This window comes from Ranitomeya variabilis, chromosome 5 (genome assembly GCF_051348905.1).
Source record: "Ranitomeya variabilis isolate aRanVar5 chromosome 5, aRanVar5.hap1, whole genome shotgun sequence".
Lineage (NCBI taxonomy): Eukaryota > Metazoa > Chordata > Amphibia > Anura > Dendrobatidae > Ranitomeya > Ranitomeya variabilis.
The window spans coordinates 374,350,114-374,372,160 of NC_135236.1; the positions used below are offsets into that span (position 1 = coordinate 374,350,114).

At 42.9% G+C, this 22,047-nt stretch overlaps 1 protein-coding gene across 19 annotated transcripts in view; it reads left to right on the top strand.

Annotated features, from left to right (window-relative positions):
* CADPS2 (calcium dependent secretion activator 2) overlaps positions 1-22,047 on the top strand; it is a 699,771-nt gene that overhangs the window by 378,888 nt on the left and 298,836 nt on the right. For 12 of the 19 annotated variants that reach the window (XM_077264954.1, XM_077264944.1, XM_077264942.1 and 9 more), the window contains exon 17: positions 16,802-16,819. The exons of 6 other annotated variants lie outside the window; for them this stretch is intronic. In XM_077264954.1, the coding sequence (XP_077121069.1) occupies positions 16,802-16,819 (18 nt within the window). The remainder of the gene's footprint in view (positions 1-16,801; positions 16,820-22,047) is intronic. One more of the 19 variants, XM_077264943.1, reaches the window with a different exon arrangement.

Genomic DNA, 22,047 nt, shown 5'->3' on the forward strand with positions numbered 1-22,047 from the left:
GATCATTCAGTCTCAAAATTCTCAATTTACAGGTAAAATCTGTCTTCGGTGAACACAGATTCTCCCATTACTGAGATAGAATCTAATCAGTAGTAACCACCATCTCCTATGTAGATAGAAGGGGGAAGAGGAGGGCAAAGCTAAAGGCAGAGCTCCTATCTCCTCTTACCCTCTCCCCACTGCATAACATATTTTCAGTGGTTACTGCCATCTGCTATGTAGATAGAAGAGAGAGGAGGAGGGCAGAGCTAAAGGCAGAGCTCCTCTCTCCTCCTACCCACTCCCCACTACACAGCATTTTTTCAGTAGTAACCGCCATCTCATATGTATATAGAAGGGGGAGGAGGAGAGAAGAGTTGAAGGCAGAGCTCCTATCTCCTCCTACTCAATCCCCACTACATAGCATATTATCATGATAACAACGCCAGAAAGCATATTGAAAAATGGGAACTCTAACACTGAATAGTGTAAAGAAACCCAAAGGCAACAGGAACAACCCACTCCATAGCTATGCTGCACAAGGAGAACACAGGAGTATATGGGTTAAAACTAGTAATTTTTATTTCATATACAAAAAGTCAATAGATCATGCATAAATACATACAAGAAAGTTTCAGGTGCATAAGAATGGTTGAAAGAGACAGACATCCCCCAGTGTACCTTACCCAGAAACTCAGTATACGTAAAGGCAGTGAGCCGCTGATAATATATCACCAAAACCCCAATGGTATATAAGGTTTAACAGCAGCGCTTACCAATATGGAGGGCAACAGGACACCGGACTGGACCCAAAGAAAGAGACCCCCGACGCGTGTTTAGCTTCTTGTGTGGTGCTTTCTCAAGGGGAAGTGCAGAAATAGCGCCACAAGGACCTTAAAATATGATTGGGTGGCGTGCATGTGATTAATCACATGCTAAACCACAGCCAATAGAAGCGGCTCTCACGGCGCATGCGCACACCGCCCGCCAGGCCCTGCATCAGATGACGACGTCAAGCATCACCACACGCAAGCTGGGAGGTGGTCCCCAGTTGCATGCAGGAGGCAGTACTGACGCCGCCCTAATGCAGGGCGAGGGAGACAGGTGCGCCGCATGCGCACTACCGCTGATAGAATAAGAATCCAACTGAAATGCAAAGGCCCCCAAAAAGTGGCACAATATACTTCATAAGCCGTATAATAGGTATCAATATTTTAAAAAATAGGGGAATATCAAAACATGACATAATATATACATTTACATAAGGATCATAGTGCATAAAGTCGGATAGGACGGTGCTTTCAATATCCTTAATTGATGGCCGCGTGCTTTTCCATAAGAAGGCATCTTATCCAGTCCACCCACAAATAGGATTGATTAAAGTATGTCCGATGTGGCATAGCATAGCCACGCAGGGCCGTATTTGCCACTAGGCACTTGAGGGCAAGTGCCTAGGGCGGGGACAAGGGGGCGGCACCTGAGCAAGGTTGGTTTGTTTGTTTTTTGTTTTTTTTAATAAGTTCTGGCCTGGGTCACCTCCCGACCGACCGCCCCCCGCACGCCTCCCACCCACCCACCTTGAAGACTATACTCACCCTTCTCCAGCGATGCCTGGTCTCGGCGTCTGCAGCTCGTCCTGAATGAGCGGTCACGTGGTACCGCTCATTAAGGTAATGAATATGTGCATATTCATGACCTTAATGAGCGGTATCACCTGACCGCTCACGCAGGAAGAAGGTGCTGTGTCGGGAGTCGGGACAGAGCCAGAGGGATGTCGGCGCGGTGTGGGACAGGTGAGTATGAGGGACGGGGGGACAGGCGAGGGGGGATGAAGGAGGACGGTAACCCGCACCATGCAAGATGGGAGCCGGGGGTGGAGAGATGAGCCATGCATACAGGGGGGGAATATGAGCTATGCATACAGGAGGGGGAATATGAGCCATGCATACAGGGGGGGGGAATTTGAGCCATGCATACAGGGGGGGATATGAGCCATGCATACAGGAGGGGGAATATGAGCCATGCATACAAGGAGGGGGGGGGATATGAGCCATGCATACAGGGGGGGAATATGAACCATGCATACAAGGAGGAATATGAGCCATGCATACAGGGGGGGAATATGAGCCATGCATACAGGGGGGGAATATGAGCCATGCATACAGGGGGGGAATATGAGCCATGCATACAGGGGGGGAATATGAGCCATGCATACAGGGGGGGAATATGAGCCATGCATACAGGGGGGAATATGAGCCATGCATACAGGGGGGAATATGAGCCATGCATATGGGATGGGAGGGAGATGAGCCATGCATACAGGAGGAGGGGGGGGTCATTATACAATATTGAGCATCATGTGGGATCATTATACAGTATGGAGAACTGTGTGGCCATTATACAGTATTGAGCATCATGTGTGGCCGTTATACAGTATGGAGCATCATGTGTGGCCGTTATACAGTATGGAGCATCAAGTGTGGCCAATGGCCATTATACAGTATGGAGCATCATGTGTGGCCGTTATACAGTATGGAGCATCATGTGTGGCCATTATACAGTATTGAGCATCATGTGGGATCATTATACAGTATGGAGAACTGTGTGTGGCTGTTATACAGTATGGAACACTATGTGTGGCCATTATACAGTATGGAGCACTGTGGCCATTATACAGTATTGAGCATCATGTGTGGCCATTATACATTATGGAGCATTATGTGTGGCCATTATACACTATGGAGCATCATGTGTGGCCATTATACAGTATGGAGAACTGTGTGTGGCCATTATACAGTATGGAGCATCATGTGTGGTGGCCATTATACAGTATTGAGCATCATGTGTGGCCATTATACAGTATGATCATGTGTGGCCATTATACAATATGGAGCATTGTGTGGCCATATTTTTTTTTGTTTATAATTATTGTATATAAAACAGTGTGATCAGCAGTGCTAAATGGCTGTGGTTGATACGTGGATATGGGTGTGACTAGTTGTGAAATGGGTGTGGTCAGAGGCGTGGCCTAAAATTTGAGTGATCCGTTACACGGCACATGCAGAAAAACTGCCGGATCTGCTGCAAAAAGCTACTTTCACATCAGCGATTCTTGCCAAAGTCACTGCCGATAGTGTCATACTCACCAAAGGGGGAGGCAGCACTTAAAGTGCCTAGGGCAGCAGAAACTCTAAATATGGCCCTGCCGCCACATCCTATGTAGATAGAAGGGGGAGGAGGAGAGAAGAGCTAAAGGCAGAGCTCCTATCTCCTCCTACCCTCTCCCCACTACATAGCATATTATTAGTAGTAAACGCCACGTTCTATGTAGATAGAAGGGGGAGGAGGAGAGAAGAGCAGAAGGCAGAGCTTCTATCTCCTCCTACCCACTACATAGCATTTTTTTCAGTAGTAACCGCCATCTCCTATCTAGTAATGTAACAATCTGTCTTCACTGGATACAGATTTTACATGTAAATTTAGAAATTTGACGACTGATCCCAGCAGCGAAAGAAGCTGATTTTTCTGATAAGATATATTACAGAGTTGCTTATTTTCATGTCTACTATTGAGTTATGAAATAAAAATGAATATAGATCTTTAAATTATTTGACCATTACTATTTTTGTACGCCTTATACACAAGTTAAATTGTTCCCAGTACAGGCCTCCTGACTCTCCCAGACCCTTATGACAATAAGTGCCTCTTTTGTTTTTCCTGTTGATAGAGACGTTTGGCTGCAGCATACTCTTCTCTCCCCATACAGAACACACGCATGCTCAGCTGCGTGGAGTATGCACGTGTATGTTGGAGTTGGATCATGTGACGGCTATCTGTGTGTGGCCATCGTAATGCACGCGCTAGTTCTGTACGCAGATTCTTTTCTAATTACTATTAATAATGATATGAAGAGTATATATTTTTAGCGTTAGTTCACTTGGTGTAATGCATAAACGGATTTCCTTGTCATGTGTCACTGTAGTAGATGAATTTTTCCCTGATTGCTCTGAATTATTCTTGGTTCTCACACACAAAGTGGAATAATTAAGTAAAACAAAAAGACCATTGTGTAACTATGGAAACCAATATTATATCGCAGGTGTTGCAGGGGAATTCCTCAGTGGCCAGTTTACCCTAATTTACTATAATATTTTGTGTTTCTGAACATTTTTTGAGAAGCATGCACGTTCTTTTAATAACAAGGCAGTCTTCATCATAGCACTATTTGTAAAACCTCACGGCTGTTTAAACTATATGATCCAAGGAAATGTATAAGCCGTAATGAATGCAAGATTGCGTTATTAACAGCTCACTCATGCACCACGGACACATCCTCCACCATGTAACAGCCTGCTGCCCGGGAATACAAGCGTGCCTACTCGGATTGTATACCTAGAGCAGCCATATAATGTAATGCTGATAATGCATTCAGGAGATGGCCGCTGTGCCCGCAGTAAATAGGAGCCCTCACGTCTCTTCTCTGGGAAAGTGGGTTAGTCTCATGTTGAGTTTACACTGATCAACCTTATCTAGAGAATACTCACTTAATATGAAGTAATGACTGCAATAAGGTCTGTCACTTGTATCCATTGTTGTCAGCTACTGCACCTCCGCATTCAATAGTCTGGCAAGGGGATGATTGACAAAGGGGGAGGGTTGACATTATAATTCGAAAATTAAGATTCTGTTGGAAGTTTTTCTGTCTGCTTCATTGATTTGAAGTTTCATGAAATGTTATCTTTTTTTTTTTCTCCACAGTAGTTGATTAATGGTTTTTAACCCATTAAAGGTGCTTAATGACAGTAGCTAAAACTTCTGTATTTTTTCTGAATAAGGTTTTGTTGTATGCATGACAAATTGTATTATTTTTAAATTCTGTTTTAGATAACTGTACACATTTTTTGTGTGCCTGAAATCTAAAAACAAAATATGTATATTATTATAGCACCATTTATTCCATGTCGCTTTACGTGTGAAAAGGGGTATACATAATAATAAACATGACTGGTACAGGAGGAGAGAGGACCCTGTCCGCGAGGGCTCACAATCTACAGGGGATGGGTGAGGATACAGTAGGCGAGGGTAGAGCTGGTCGTGCAGCGGTTTGGTGGATCGGTGGTTACTGCAGGTTGTAGGCTTGTTGGAAGAGGTAGGTCTTCAGGTTCCTTTTGAAGGTTTCGATGGTAGGCGAGAGTCTGATGTTGGGGTAGAGAGTTCCAGAGTAGGGGGGATGTGCTGGAGAAATCTTGTATGCGATATATATATATATATATATATATATATATATATATATATATATATATATATATGTATATATATATATATATATATATATATATATATATATATATATATATATACATACATACACTCACCGGCCACTTTATTAGGTACACCTGTCCAACTTCTTGTTAACACTTAATTCCTAATCAGCCAATCACATGGCGGCAACTCAGTGCATTCAGGCATGTAGACATGGTCAAGACAATCTCCTGCAGTTCAAACCGAGCATCAGTATGTGGAAGAAAGGTGATTTGAGTGCCTTTGAACGTGGCATGGTTGTTGGTGCCAGAAGGGCTGGTCTGAGTATTTCAGAAACTGCTGATCTACTGGGATTTTCACGCACAACCATCTCTAGGGTTTACAGAGAATGGTCCGAAAAAGAAAAAAAATCCAGTGAGCGGCAGTTCTGTGGGCGGAAATGCCTTGTTGATGCCAGAGGTCAGAGGAGAATGGGCAGACTGGTTCGAGCTGATAGAAAGGCAACAGTGACTCAAATCGCCACCCGTTACAACCAAGGTAGGCCTAAGAGCATCTCTGAACGCACAGTGCGTCGAACTTTGAGGCAGATGGGCTACAGCAGCAGAAGACCACACCGGGTACCACTCCTTTCAGCTAAGAACAGGAAACTGAGGCTACAATTTGTACAAGCTCATCGAAATTGGACAGTAGAAGATTGGAAAAACGTTGCTTGGTCTGATGAGTCTCGATTTCTGCTGTGACATTCGGATGGTAGGGTCAGAATTTGGCGTAAACAACATGAAAGCATGGATCCATCCTGCCTTGTATGGAGCATCTTTGGGATGTGCAGCCGACAAATCTGCGGCAACTGTGTGATGCCATCATGTCAATATAGACCAAAATCTCTGAGGAATGCTTCCAGCACCTTGTTGAATCTATGCCACGAAGAATTGAGGCAGTTCTGAAGGCAAAAGGGGGTCCAACCCGTTACTAGCATGGTGTACCTAATAAAGTGGCCGGTGAGTATATATATATATATATATATATATATATATATATATATATATATATGTTTTACTTACATTTTTTTATGTAACCAGATAGAAGAAATATAGAGCGCACATAGGGTCTTATCCAAGATAAAAGGAATGTTATGGGAGATAATTCAAATTCCCTCACCTATTGTGGTTGTGTGAGACACAACCACTGTACTTCGCATTGGCGGCTGCTACAAGCCCTGAAGTGATGATTCTTTGTTGGGTAAAGAGAATAGGGCATTAGACTGCGCTGTTCGCCTGTCAGAACCAGTGGAGTCCAAGTAGATGCAATAGAGAAATAGACTTTATTTCTACACGTTTCATTGTGATCACACCATTTCCTCAGGACAGTCTATACCACGAAATGTTAATCTGATGGACATGAAATAAAGCTTGAAGATTTTATTTGAATGTGCCCTACCTCCTCTTCTTTTTTTGATATTTTCCTTCGGGTCAGCAGTATTGGAATGGCACCCACAACAATAAAAACAGGCGCTCATTGAATTAGTACTGTGAGACCTCTGTTTTCCTCATGTTATATAATGGCCCCATATGGTCCTCCGTACAGTACAATGGGACTTGCATAGTCCTCCATACAGTATAATGGCCCCACATAGTCCTCCATACAGTATAATGAGCCTTGCATTACCTTGCATACAGTATAATGGCCCCACACAGTCCTCTATACCAGAGGTGTCAAACTGCATTCCTCGAGGGCCGCCAACAGGTCATGTTTTCAGGATTTCCTTGTATTGCATAGGTGATAATTTAATCACCTGCACAGAATGATTCCAGCACCTTGTGGAATGCTAAGGAAATCCTGAAAACATGACCTGTTGGCGCCCCTCGAGGAATGCAGTTTGACACCTCTGCTCTATACAGTATAATGGGCTTACCATTGCCTTCATACAGTATAATGGCCCTACATACCATATAATCGGCAGTGAATTGCTTTCCATAGAGTATAATTGTCCCACATAGTCCTCCATGAAGTATAATGGGCCTCACATTGTCTTCCGTACAGTATAATGGCCCCATAAGGTTATGACCCAACATATTCCTCCATACAGTATAATAGGCCCAGCATTGCTTTCCACACAGTATAATGGTCCCACATAGTCCTCCATACTGTACAATGAGCCCTGAATTGGCTTTCATACAGTATAATGGCCCACCTAGTCCTCCATACAGTATAATGGGCCCACAGTCTTCATACAGTATAATGGCCCCTTCATAGTCCTCCATACAGTATAATGGGCCCCACATAGCTTTCCATAAAGTATAATGGACCAACATATTCCTCCATACAGTATAATGGGCCCTGCATTGCCTTCCATACAGTATAATGGCCCCACATAGTCCTCCATACAGTATAATTGGCCCCACATAGTCCTCCATACAATATAATGGCCCCACGTAGTCCTCTATACAGTATAATGGCCCATCATATTTCTCCATACAGTTTAATGGCTCACCATAATCCTCTATACAGAATAATTGGGCACTGCATTGCTTTCCACACAGTATAATGGGTCCTGCATTGCCTTCCATGCAGTATAATGGTCCCACATAGCCTGCCATACAGAATAATGGCCCCACATAGTCCTCCATACAGTATAATGGGCCCTGCATTGCCATCCATACTGTGTAATGGCCCACATAGTCCTCCATACAGTATAAGGGGCGCCCAAAGCGTTCCATACAGTATAATGGCCTTATATATTACTCCATACAGTATAATGGGCCCTGTATTGACTTCCATACAGAATAATGGCCCCACTTAGTCCTTCATACAGTATAATGGCCCCACGTAGTCCTCTATACAGTACAATGGCCCAACAAATTCCTCCATACAGAATAATTGGGTACTGCATTGCTTTCCACACAGTATAATGGGTCCTGCATTGCCATCCATACAGTATAGTGGCCCCACATAGTCCGCCATACAGAATAATAACTCCACATAGTCCTCCATACAGTATAATGGCCCTGCATGGTCCTCCATACAGTATAATGGGTTTACATTGCCTTCCATACAGTGTAATGGCCCCACATATTGCTCCATATAGAATAATTGGGCCAGACATTGCTTTCCACAGAGTATAATTGGCCCTGCATTGCATACAGTATAATGCCCATACATAGTCCTCCATGCAGTATAGTTGTCCGTGCATTGCCTTCTATACTGTATTATAGCCCCACATAGAACTCCCTACAGTATATGTGGCCCCATATAGTCCTCTATACATTATAACGGGCATTGCCTTGCCTTCTGTACAATATAATAGCCCCACATAATCCACTGTAATGTACAGTGCAGACCAAAAGTTTGGACACACCTTCTCATTTAAAGATTTTTCTGTATTTTCACAACTAAAAATTGTACATTCACACTGAAGGCATCAAAACTATGAATTAACACATGTGGAGTTATATACTTAACAAACAAAAAAGTGTGAAACAACTGAAATTATGTCTTATATTCTAGGTTCTTCAAAGCAGCCACCTTTTGCTTTGATGACTGCTTGCACACTCTTGGCATTCTCTTGATAAGTGTCAAGAGGTAGTCACCGGGAATCGTCTTCCAACAATCTTGAAGGAGTTCCCAGAGATGCTTAGCACTTGTTGACCCTTTTGCCTTCACTCTGCGGTCCAGCTCACCCCAAACCATCTCGATTGGGTTCAGGTCTGGTGACTGTGGAGGCCAGGTCATCTGGTGTAGCACCCCATCACTTTCCTTCTTGGTCAAATAGCCCTTACACAGCCTGGAGGTGTGTTTGGGGTCATTGTCCTGTTGAAAAATAAATGATGGTCCAACTAAACGCAAACCGGATAGAATAGCATGCCGCTGCAAGATGCTGTGGTAGCCATGCTCGTTCTGTATGCCTTCAATTTTGAATAAATAGTGTCACCAGCAAAGCACCCCCACACCATCACATCTCCTCCATGCTTCACGGTGGGAACCAGGCTTGTAGAGTCCATCCATTCACCTTTTCTGCGTCGCACAAAGACACGGTGGTTGGAACCAAAGATCTCAAATATGGACTCATCAGACCAAAGCACAGATTTCCACTGGTCTAATGTCCATTCTTTGTGTTCTTTAGCCCAAACAAGTCTCTTATGTTTGTTGCCTGTCCTTAGCAGTGGTTTCCTAGCAGCTATTTTACCATGAAGGCCTGCTGCACAAAGTCTCCTCTTAACCGTTGTTGTAGAGATCTGTCTACTGCTAGAACTCTGTGTGGCATTGACCTGGTCTCTAATCTGAGCTGCTGTTAACCTGCAATTTCTGAGGCTGGTGACTCGGATAAACTTATCCTCAGAAGCAGAGGTGACTCTTGGTCTTCCTTTCCTGGGGCGGTCCTCATGTGAGCCAGTTTCTTTGTAGCGCTTGATGGTTTTTGCAACTGCACTTGGGGACACTTTCAAAGTTTTCCCAATTTTTCAGACTGACTGACCTTCATTTCTTAAAGTAATGGTGGCCACTCGTTTTTCTTTACTTAGCTGCTTTTTTCTTGCCATAATACAAATTCTAACAGTCTATTCAGTAGGACTATCAGCTGTGTATCCACCAGACTTCTGCTCAACACAACTGGTGGTCTCAACCCCATTTTTAAGGCAAGACATCCCACTTATTAAACCTGACAGGGCACACCTGTGAAGTGAAAACCATTTCCGGTGACTACCTCTTGAAGCTCATCAAGAGAATGCCAAAATGTGCAAAGCAGTCATCAAAGCAAAAGGTGGCTACTTTGAAGAACCTAGAATATAAGACATATTTTCAGTTGTTTCACACTTTTTCCTTAAGTATATAATTTCACATGTGTTAATTCATAGTTTTGATGACTTCAGTGTGAATTTACAATTTTCATAGTCTTGAAAATACAGAAAAATCTTTAAATGAGAAGGTGTGTCTAAACTTTTGGTCTGTACTGTACATAGTCCTCTATACAGTATAGTTGTCCGTGCATTGCCTTCTATACAGTATAATAGCCCCACATAGAACTCCCTACAGTATAATGGGGCCCACATAGTCCTTTATTCAATATAATGGGCCCCGTATAGTCCTCCATACAGTATAACGGGCACTGTCTTGCCTTCTGTACAATATAATAGCCCCACATAATCCACCGTAATGTATAATGGGGCCCGCATTAAAAAAAAAAAAACTTTCCCCTGGCCACCTCTGCTTTGGTCTGAGCAGCGAGCGCTCTGAACTTCAGTACTGCTCAGTACAGCGGTTGCGTAGTAGTGATGTCATTGCACCCACAGTGCGGAGACATCAGACGCAGAGGGAGAATGATGGCAAAGGGGAGTGTCAGCTAACAGCTCCTTCTTTTATCATTGCGTTCAACTGTATCAGCATCCAGGAAGCCGATACATATGAAAGTAAGACGCTGGCGTTGCAAGTCAAATACAATCACCCTGCAGGCCAGAGTTTGACATAAGTGCTATGCAGCAATTTATGTAAGAAAATCAAAATTGCTTGCCATCTTTTTGCCCACATATGCAATACAAGAAAAACTCATACACATTGGATTGTTGGCCGGTCCCACTGAAAATACCAGCTGTGGCCAACAGTCATGTATTGTGTATGGTCGGCTGAGGATGTAGAGAAGTGATCGTATTCTGCATAGTGCTTCCTTTTTGTAAGTTTCAGATATACTATATCTGAAACTTACAAAAAGGAAGGCCTATGCAGATATCTGATATAGGTGATCCAAAGAAGCAAAATGGGGGCACCACGGTCAGTGGGACTCAAACCTAGGCCCAAGGACCATTGTAAAGCATATAGAAAAAGAAAAGAGTAGGCCTAACAAAGTGGGAGTCACCACCATATAAATAACAGGATAACAACTTTATTTCACACATATGCAAGAGACAGAACATTTAAAAACATTAAAAAACAAAGGGATGTGACATATCCCTGTATGAACAAAGAGGCCCATAATACGGCCACAGCACCGCACCACCCTCAACAGGGTATAATTTACACATGCCCAAGATAATAAATAGCCTGTATAGAAAATAGTTTGATGGCTTAAAATAATGGCTGAAAATAACCGGCTACCCCAATGCTCACCAACATCAAATTGCAGAGGTAAGGTACATGCCTAATGATGACATGCAATCTGGAAAGAGACAAAAAATACACATAATCCTAAGCTTTATATGTAACCAGACTTGGACAGCATTCAATAAGCTGACATGGATGAAATACCCACCAAAGAATAAAGGACCATGACCTGGAGCACGAGGGTAAATAGAGCAGCCAAAAGATTCCACAGAGTGCCTACACGGGCATGTGCACCCTGAAGGAGGTTAAGTGCGGGCAGCAGACACCCAACGCGTGTCGCCACACTGCGGTGGCTTCGTCAGGGGTGATGTCTGCATGCCCTGCCTCCAGCTTAAATACAAGTCACAAATGACTTACCGATATACAGCTGTGTGGGCCGCCAGAAGGGCCGCATGGAGCAGCGGTGATGGAGTCTGTTTACCTGCCGGGCCCGGCATGTGGTAACTGCGCACGCGCCGGCGTCCCAGAGCGGAAGTGTGAACTCCGCTCCTGGTCGCCGTGGCAACGCGTACACAGCGGTAAAGAGCGCTTGCGCTAGGGGACTAAAATAAGGACAAAACTGTAGAAACAGCAAGGGCCTGCCTAACATAATAACTAGCAGCGGAAAATCCTACCACTGCTAGGCAGACCAAGAAGCCATGAATAGCCTTAATAGATAGAAAGAGAAAGGAGGAGTGCATGAAAATGAAAACACAGCCCCCGACAGGGGAAACCATAGATAGGTCAGTAGAATGCCTGGTATAGGCAATCACTAAAAACAGAGTACATCGAGGGGCAAAAACATCACTTTGAACGAAAAATAATAAAAAATGTAAATAAAAATATGAACATGCTTTTAAACAGAATAAAACAAAACAAAACATAACAAAACAAAACACACCGGGAGCAAAATATATTTCATTTGACCATGCTGTGTAGTATACTAACAAAATTATACCCACAGCAAATTGTCCATTTCATTGTTTATAAAAGCCGGTAAATAGTAGATCTTCATTGATGCCAAAGGGAATTACACAGTTCAGGTCAAAGATCCACTTAGACTCCCGTTTTAGAAGTTCAATAGTAATATTTCCACCCCTCATGTTCATATTCACTGATTCAAGTCCCAAAATCTTCGTGCCAGCCCACTGTGAATTATGTTGAGCCAAGTAATGTGCCGCTACTGATGTCAGGGTTTTCCCCTTTGACTTGTCCCTTTGTGCTGTAGAAATACTGGAGAAGTGTTGCTGCATACGTCTCCTGAGTTCCTGCGTGGTTTGGCCCACGTAGACCTTAGGGCAAGGGCACACCAACGCGTAGACCAAATTCCGAGTCCTGCAATTAAAGTAGGTTTTAGTGGGCGTCTGTGCCTTTTTTGTCTTCACAGACGCCCACTAAAACCTACTTTAATTGCAGGACTCGGAATTTGGTCTACGCGTTGGTGTGCCCTTGCCCTAAGGTCTACGTGGGCCAAACCACGCAGGAACTCAGGAGACGTATGCAGCAACACTTCTCCAGTATTTCTACAGCACAAAGGGACAAGTCAAAGGGGAAAACCCTGACATCAGTAGCGGCACATTACTTGGCTCAACATAATTCACAGTGGGCTGGCACGAAGATTTTGGGACTTGAATCAGTGAATATGAACATGAGGGGTGGAAATATTACTATTGAACTTCTAAAACGGGAGTCTAAGTGGATCTTTGACCTGAACTGTGTAATTCCCTTTGGCATCAATGAAGATCTACTATTTACCGGCTTTTATAAACAATGAAATGGACAATTTGCTGTGGGTATAATTTTGTTAGTATACTACACAGCATGGTCAAATGAAATATATTTTGCTCCCGGTGTGTTTTGTTTTGTTATGTTTTGTTTTGTTTTATTCTGTTTAAAAGCATGTTCATATTTTTATTTACATTTTTTATTATTTTTCGTTCAAAGTGATGTTTTTGCCCCTCGATGTACTCTGTTTTTAGTGATTGCCTATACCAGGCATTCTACTGACCTATCTATGGTTTCCCCTGTCGGGGGCTGTGTTTTCATTTTCATGCACTCCTCCTTTCTCTTTCTATCTATTAAGGCTATTCATGGCTTCTTGGTCTGCCTAGCAGTGGTAGGATTTTCCGCTGCTAGTTATTATGTTAGGCAGGCCCTTGCTGTTTCTACAGTTTTGTCCTTATTTTAGTCCCCTAGCGCAAGCGCTCTTTACCGCTGTGTACGCGTTGCCACGGCGACCAGGAGCGGAGTTCACACTTCCGCTCTGGGACGCCGGCGCGTGCGCAGTTACCACATGCCGGGCCCGGCAGGTAAACAGACTCCATCACCGCTGCTCCATGCGGCCCTTCTGGCGGCCCACACAGCTGTATATCGGTAAGTCATTTGTGACTTGTATTTAAGCTGGAGGCAGGGCATGCAGACATCACCCCTGACGAAGCCACCGCAGTGTGGCGACACGCGTTGGGTGTCTGCTGCCCGCACTTAACCTCCTTCAGGGTGCACATGCCCGTGTAGGCACTCTGTGGAATCTTTTGGCTGCTCTATTTACCCTCGTGCTCCAGGTCATGGTCCTTTATTCTTTGGTGGGTATTTCATCCATGTCAGCTTATTGAATGCTGTCCAAGTCTGGTTACATATAAAGCTTAGGATTATGTGTATTTTTTGTCTCTTTCCAGATTGCATGTCATCATTAGGCATGTACCTTACCTCTGCAATTTGATGTTGGTGAGCATTGGGGTAGCCGGTTATTTTCAGCCATTATTTTAAGCCATCAAACTATTTTCTATACAGGCTATTTATTATCTTGGGCATGTGTAAATTATACCCTGTTGAGGGTGGTGCGGTGCTGTGGCCGTATTATGGGCCTCTTTGTTCATACAGGGATATGTCACATCCCTTTGTTTTTTAATGTTTTTAAATGTTCTGTCTCTTGCATATGTGTGAAATAAAGTTGTTATCCTGTTATTTATATGGTGGTGACTCCCACTTTGTTAGGCCTACTCTTTTCTTTTTCTATATGATATCTGATATAGGAGCACAACATTCTTTACTTATTGTAATATTTTGCAGGTTTCAAGGCACAAAAGATAAATGGAAATGCATTTATTAATTTGTCATGGACTTTAGGTGGTAGTATGGTATAGTCAAGGCCCTTTAGAAAGTGTTTTGCTTTTCTATACTCTGATTTTTAACTTTTTATTTTTTCATTCACTATTTTGATTAATCTGTCTGCCTCTGCCCTTTTGGGCAGACCTAGATTTCTGTAAGTGGTGCTGGTTTGATCCATGCTGGATCCTCTCCCGTGGTTTCATGATAATTTTAGTGATGAAGTGTGTTAGCTGTGAATTTTCATCTGTGTTGAGCTGCTGTTTACTAGCACACATTCGATAAAAGCTCTAGAAACCGCTTTCCAAATTGGCAGCAGAGTCTAGAGAAAGTAAAAAAGAGCTTATGTTAAAGCCTACTCCTTTGGGCTCCTTGCTTTTTCATGCCTTTTCATGCAGAGATGTAACCAGCATTTTGTAGCTCAAGTGCAATAAGCTGTTAGACATTGAGTGCTTTAACCATTGCCTTTTGTAAACCTTGATTAAAATACTAATGGAAGCATTGGTAATTCTAATAAGAAGTCAGAAAGGCACTCAAGTTAGATTAAAAAAAAAAATTAACACATGGTTTAGTATACCAAAATCCCAAACTGAATTATGCATTTTTGCATTTTTTTGTTTAAATTTGGCAAATGTTACACTTTTAATATTAATATACCATGTTTAATGATTACTCCCCAAACCCCTAATCATGCATTAAGGGATAACTTGATGATCTCTGTGAGTCTGACCCTTGGGACTCTCAGCAATTGTGAGATTGGAACTCATGATCTCTGAAAACAGGGATCTGTAGCCAGTCCTGAATGATTTGTAGGTTGAGCATTCTCTGCCTCTGCTCCATTCATTGTTAATGAGGCTTCTGAGGACAGTGCTCGTCTTTCTCTGGTGTTGTTATAGACCGCTAATGGAGCTGAAGTTGAGCATGTTTGTAACTCTACTACAGAAGGATTGCAGAGCATTGATCTTGGGATTGCTGGAAACTTTAGTAAAGTTCCTTATGTATATTATAACATGTTATTTTGGGCGTAACCTTGTAAGAAAATTCACAATTACTCATGCATTTCAGACTATGGCCCAACAGATTGGCCAGGTCATTGATGTTGTGGTATTCAGTTTGCTTGTTAAATTATCAATTGGTTTTGAAAGAAAGAAAACATCTGTTTTAGCTGTAAAACTGCTATGATTGCATCGGCAGCACACATTTGCAGTTGAAAATGCTGTCTCTCCAAAATAATCAAGTAATTTGTCGTTAACCAATCACAAATCACACTACCCCTCCTTTGTTGAGCCCTAAAATTAATCAAGGGTTAGTGATTAAAATAATGTCTGTTCCAGACATGAGCTCCAATTGAACTTGGTGCCAAATAGACATGAGCGAATATCGTCGGATCTCTCCTTATTCAGCTCGCTAATAGCGCTTACCAAATAGCTGCAGCGGGAACCCAGATACCTGGAGCGCTCCCGATAATCAGCTGTTCGGCGCTGCATGTGTTACGGCTGTGTGACAGTCACAACACACAGGCACTGCCAAATACATAAAAAAAAAACTTAAAGGGGTTGTCCACTCCTCGGACAACCTCTTCTGAATCCCTGTTTCCCCAGTAAAATAACATATACTCTCCTCCAAAGCAGGCACCTTTCCAGCCATGTTGTCACTGTGGTCAGTTAGCGCTGGCTACACTCTCCTGTCCTTCAAACAAATCAAGATATACGAAAGAGGTAAGAGAGCAGCCACTCCTCTAACTTGCTCCAAATGTCAATTACGTATGTATGAGATGAGATTGAAGCCAGTGCTGATTGGCCTCAGGGATCGCGTGACATAATAATCCCTGTGAAAGCCAGTGGAAAAAATACTGGAACAGTGCTGTCACTGGATATAAGTATACATGTTGTTATTTTCTAACTGGGAACCGGTGCTGTGGAGTTGGTAAGCCAAGCCCGCGACTCCTCAGTTTCCCTGACTCTCGACTCTACGACTCCTACTCCACAGCGCTGCCTCACTACTGAGCATGTACATAAAGTGCAGCACAGATTCATCTCAACCCAAAGCCCAGATCCTTAGTTAATGACAGAACAGACATTTATAGGACATTTCAGAACTTTCCCAAATTATGAAAACATTTACAGCACATCCTGCACTGAACTACTGAACCCAATTCAATATATACTTCAGGAGTCGGTCCATTTTATACTGACTCCAATTCCACAAAATGGACACTGACTCCACAGCCCTGTGGGGAACATAGGGATTCAAAGTAGAGGACAACCCCTTTAACTGAAATGTTACATTTGAACCACTTCCCAGGAAGTCTGTGTTAAATACCTTAGTTTACACCCACCTATACAACCTCCTAATTGATTTTTGTTTTCTCTTTTCATTTGCACAGCAGCAGATAAGGAATCAGGTGACTGTTCACACTTTCTGTTTAAGCATGTGTTACTTGCATTATGGAGAAAATGTAAATCAGATACAGACTGTGTCTAGGCTGTGCGTTGTGTAGCCTGTATTTCTGCTCATTTTTTAACATGTTTCGACTGTTGCATTTATGTGTTCCTGACCTTTTGCTGATGTAAATTATAGGTGCTTTGCTCAAGTTTTGGCTTCAAAAGCTCACCACTCCTGGCCCAACAGTGTGCTCTCATACGCTGCAGACCGGGTCACTGAATATGGGTATAGTGAGCTAGTATCAGAGCAGCACTTGCAAGCTTTATAGCAAACAGCTTGGAAGCATTGACTTTTTGCTTAGAAAACAAGCCAAATCTGAATGACTATTGTGTCCTCTAACAAATTTACGCAATGAGCAGTAAGCTATAAAATTAAAATTACCTCCATTTTTTAAATCGAAGAGGATTTTTAAATAAGAGGTAAATTTCAAAATGATTTGTTTTTACAAGCACTTTGCAGTTGTACCCATTTAAGAAGTTGGCACACCCCTTTAAATCTGTTTTACTATGACAAAAAAAAAGTTATTTGCATGCTTCTTTGCATGCTTTGCAAATATTGATTAATTACTTCTGGACTGTCCATAGACTGCTCATCTGCGCAGTCTAAAAATTGGGATTCCTTCACATGTCAGTGATTTCTTTCATACACATGGAACAGTCTTAGTTTGATCACTTCTTTCTCAAGCTTCTCATATCATTATGTGAAAAACGGACAGCACACGGATGAAGCTTGATCCAAGAGACTGATCTTAGTCGGATAAGTCTCCTCCATGCTTTTGCAGATCACTCAGTTCAGTAAAAAAAAATGACACATGACAGCTCAATAGATTATCGTTGGTACAAGCGCACTCCGTGAAAAACATATGTAGCACTTGTGTGAGAAAAACTGAAGCCTATTTGAGGTTTTACTCTTCATTGACATTTTAGACATTGTAAATCGTCAATACATTGTAATAGGTGTGAGAATAGAATTTAAAATCTAACCTTTATTAGATAATCCTAAAATAAGAGACTAACCAAATAAAACAAGGATAGTGTGATGTCTGTATTAAAGCGGTTGTTCAGTCCAAATCAATAAGTCTGCTGTCACTATGTGTGACTGCAGACTTATAAATCCCCCCAGCACTGTGTGCTGCGAGGATTCGCCCTTTTCTGAGCCGTGACCGAAGGGTATGTTGGAGTTATACATACTCCTGGCCAATGGACACGGCCTTTCTTCCATACACTTGTATGGAGCGAGTCCACGCTCTCTAATCCGCCACACCCACAGGATGGTCTTGTCACTATAGGGGGCGTGGCCTTGCTCAATACAAGTGTGTGGAGCGAGGCTGCGCCCATTAGATGGGCTGTGAACGGGAGTGTGTATAACTCATACTTATCCTACGGTCCGATCTCAGAAGCCATTAAATCCCCGCAGGTCACAGTGCGTTCCCTGGGGGGGATTCATAAGTCTACAGTCACACAGAGTCACTGCAGACTTAGACATTTGGACCAGACAGCTCACTAATGTTCCTAACACACATTGGATCATAATTAATCCATTTCAACTGTATCGATGAGTAGATCGAAATCGTCCCATTGACATTTAAAATGTAATTGTGCCAATGACACAGGACTATAAATAATCAGAAAATTGGGGGGAAAAAAAGTGCTAAAATCTATAATTGAACACTGGGTTTCCTAGCCCGACAGTGGATGTACTCTTGTAGAGTTTTTGAATTGGTCATTGGCACAATTACATTTTATATGTCAAAGGGACGGTTTCTGTCCTCTCAGTGATACCGTTGAAATGAATGAATTATGATCCAACATGTGTTAGGGTAGCGTTAGAAACATTAATGCAGATATCACACTATCCTTGTTTTGCTTATTTGGTTGGTCTCTAATGTTAGGATTATCTAATAAGGTTAACACTTTTTGCTATATGTATGTTTTATATTGGTGAGACTCATTTGGTATGTGGTAGTTTATGCTTTGGATACAGTGTAATAAGCTTGCAGAAAATCGTACAACTATGGGGCTGCCAGATTTCCCAGAGAGAAGGTAAACATGTTTTATATTAACACGTTTACCTGCTTAATAGTTGTATAGTCCGCACTGAACAAGGCTTAAGTATACTGATTAGGAAGCAGTAGCACTGACGGTCCTCCTCCTCCGCCTCCTCCTCCTGTAGATCCAGTGAAAATGTGAGCTCTGGGTGTAGGGAAGGAGCAGGAGCTGCTGGACCCTAGGAGACCCGTCAGCTCTGATATGCAGGGAGGAAGCTAAGATATACCAGCCCCAATTACATGGGAAATAGGCAATAAAAATAATGTACTAATGTGTTATAATCCCCCCAAAGGTATTTTAAGACCTTATGGGGGGGGCACAGTGTGTAAAGTAAATGAAAAAATACAATAGGAAATAAAAAATAAAACAAACAAAAATAAAGAGACTGTCAGTCTGAATTGCTGTTTCTAGCCCTAAACGCTTGAATATAATATGTCCAATACATATAAATAATTGCTTCGGAAAGGGGGATTTATTTTAAAACCTTTTTGGCTGTTCTTTTTGGTAGTAAAAGAAAATGTAAAAAAAACGTGAAGAATATGCAATATACATTTTTCCTATATTTTTTTTGTTATGTTTTCTGCCGTTCTCAGAAAATTATAAATATAAAAATGACTTAAGAATTAAGCCCCATGTATTTTGATAGAAGGGGCAAACATTATTTGAATTTCCGAATGAGAAACATTTTTGGAGACGGTAAAATGTGCCTGCTGAGAAAATGGCTTGGTCATGAACTGGTTAATAAAATCTAGTAATCTAGTCTAGTTATAAAAATATGTTTCTTTGCTTTTATGTCAGTGTCAGTCCCACTGTCCAGTAAGCTTACTCCTGTGCTCTGTAGTCAGTGTTAGGCCGGCGTCACACTAGCGAGTTTTACGGACGTATGAGCGCAGAAAATATGTCCAGAAAATACGCATTGCACACGGCCCAATGATTCTCTATGGGACAGCTCCTATCTGCCGTATATTACGCATCTGTAATATACGGTATGTTACGGGCGTAGAAAATCGCAGCATGCTGCGTTTGTCAGCATATTGCGAAAAAAATCCGCCGAGAAAAGGGGGGCGAGAAAAATACGGATTACACATGGACAATGCGTGTGACTTGCGAGAAATACGCACTGGTGTTCTGTAGAAAAGCCGCCAATTCAGTGCAGTGTACAGTAAAATCACACTGACAGAATAGAATAGGTAGAATAAATGTGTACACTGTGGTGTATTGACCAATGTTACAGCCAGGGGGCGCTGTGTGTGCACTGCAAGATGCACTTGGAGGCATAATTGTGATGAGACAAAGTCCAGCAGAATTGTAGATGGCCGGTATGTGTGTCGCAGAGGAGGACACTCTGCGCTTTCAGTCTGAAGTTATGTTGAGGTCTGGGACCTGTAGTCCCACATGTAAATGTGTAGTTCTAATGGGAGACTGGCAGGGCTAGTTATGAGAGATGGGCAGGTCAAACTAGCCACACCCACCCAGGGGAGTGGTTATGGGTATGTAATGTGACTGAGGTCTGGTCACATGGTCTTGGAGTGTGGACCTGAATGCTCAGTGCTGGAAGGTCCTGGAGAGCCCATGTGTTGGGAGAGGCAGCTCCCTGAAGAGCACATGGCAGGGCTCTGGACCTGGCACATGCCAGTGTGTGAAACGGTCTGATAACCGTAGGTAATGCTGACCGAGGTCAGTGAGAACGTCTGAAGGATACCTCTGTAGATGAAAAGTATCCGAGAACCTGTGCGGCACCAACAGGTAACTGAAAGGGATCCATGTGATACTGACCGGGGTCAGAGAGAGACATTGTGTATGGGGCACCTCTTAGGCAAAGAGGTGTCCAGGAACCTGTGAAGGTCGCCAACAGGTAACGTACAGGGGTCCGTGTGTTACGCTGACCGGGGTCAGAGACAAACTGTGGTGAGGTTGAATATGTCCAGATGGTGTTCAAGCTGTTACTAAGTTCCTGAGGATGTGGTTTATGTTGTGTGAAATAAACCTAAGAGACTGTGTTTTGTAAGAAAACCGTGCCTGAGTGCGTTAATCCCGTGCCAAGCGAGTGTCCTCCAAGACACGTAGTAGGTGAAACGCCACAACACATAGAATTATATATATATATATATACCTATTCTATCAGTGAGACACACATATATATATTTAATTCAGTTCTAGATAGCAGAAAAGCCGGTAATTCAATTGCTGGCTTTTCCTATCTCCTTCACAAACCCGACAGGATATGAGACATGGATTACATACAGTAAACCATCTCATATCCCTTCTGTTATTACATATTCCTCTTTACTAATGTAAGAAGTGTCTCTGTGTAAAATTTGAGGTCTCTAGCTATTAAATTAAAGGGTTAAATCCCGGAAAAAATTGGCGTGGGCTCCCGCGCAATTTTCTCCACCAGAGTGGGAAAGCCAGTAACTGAGGGCAGATATTAATAGCCTAGAGAGGGACCATGGTTATAGGACCCCCCTGGCTAAAAAACATCTGCCCCCAGCCACCCCAGAAAAGGCACATCTGTAAGATGCGCCTATTCTGGCACTTAGCCTCTCTCTTCCCACTCCCGTGTAGTGGTGGGATATGGGGTAATGAAAGGTTAATGTCATCTTGCTATTGTAAGGTGACATTAAGCCAGGTTAATAATGGAGAGGCGTCAATTATCACACCTATCCATTATTAATCCAATAGTAATATATATATATATATATATATATATATATATATATATATATATACCGTATATACTCGAGCATAAGACGAGATTTTCAGCCCATTTTTTGGGGCTGAAAGTCCCCCTCTCGGCTTATACTCGAGTCATACCCAGGGGTCGGCAGGGGAGGGGGAGCGGGGGCTGTGTAATTATACTTACCTGCTCCCGGCACGGTCCCCGCACGTCCCTGCTTCCAGCGCTGCATCTTCCTGTACTGAGCGGTCACATGGTACCGCACATTACAGTAATGAATATGCGGCTCCACCTCCCATAGGGGTGGAGCCGCATATTCATTACTGTAATGTGTGGTACCATGTGACCGCTCAGTACAGAAGATGCAGCGTTGGAAGCAGGGACGTGCAGGGACCGCGCCGGGAGCAGTTAAGTATATGGGGAGGGGGAGCGCTGCTCGATAGTCACCTCTCCTCCGTTCCC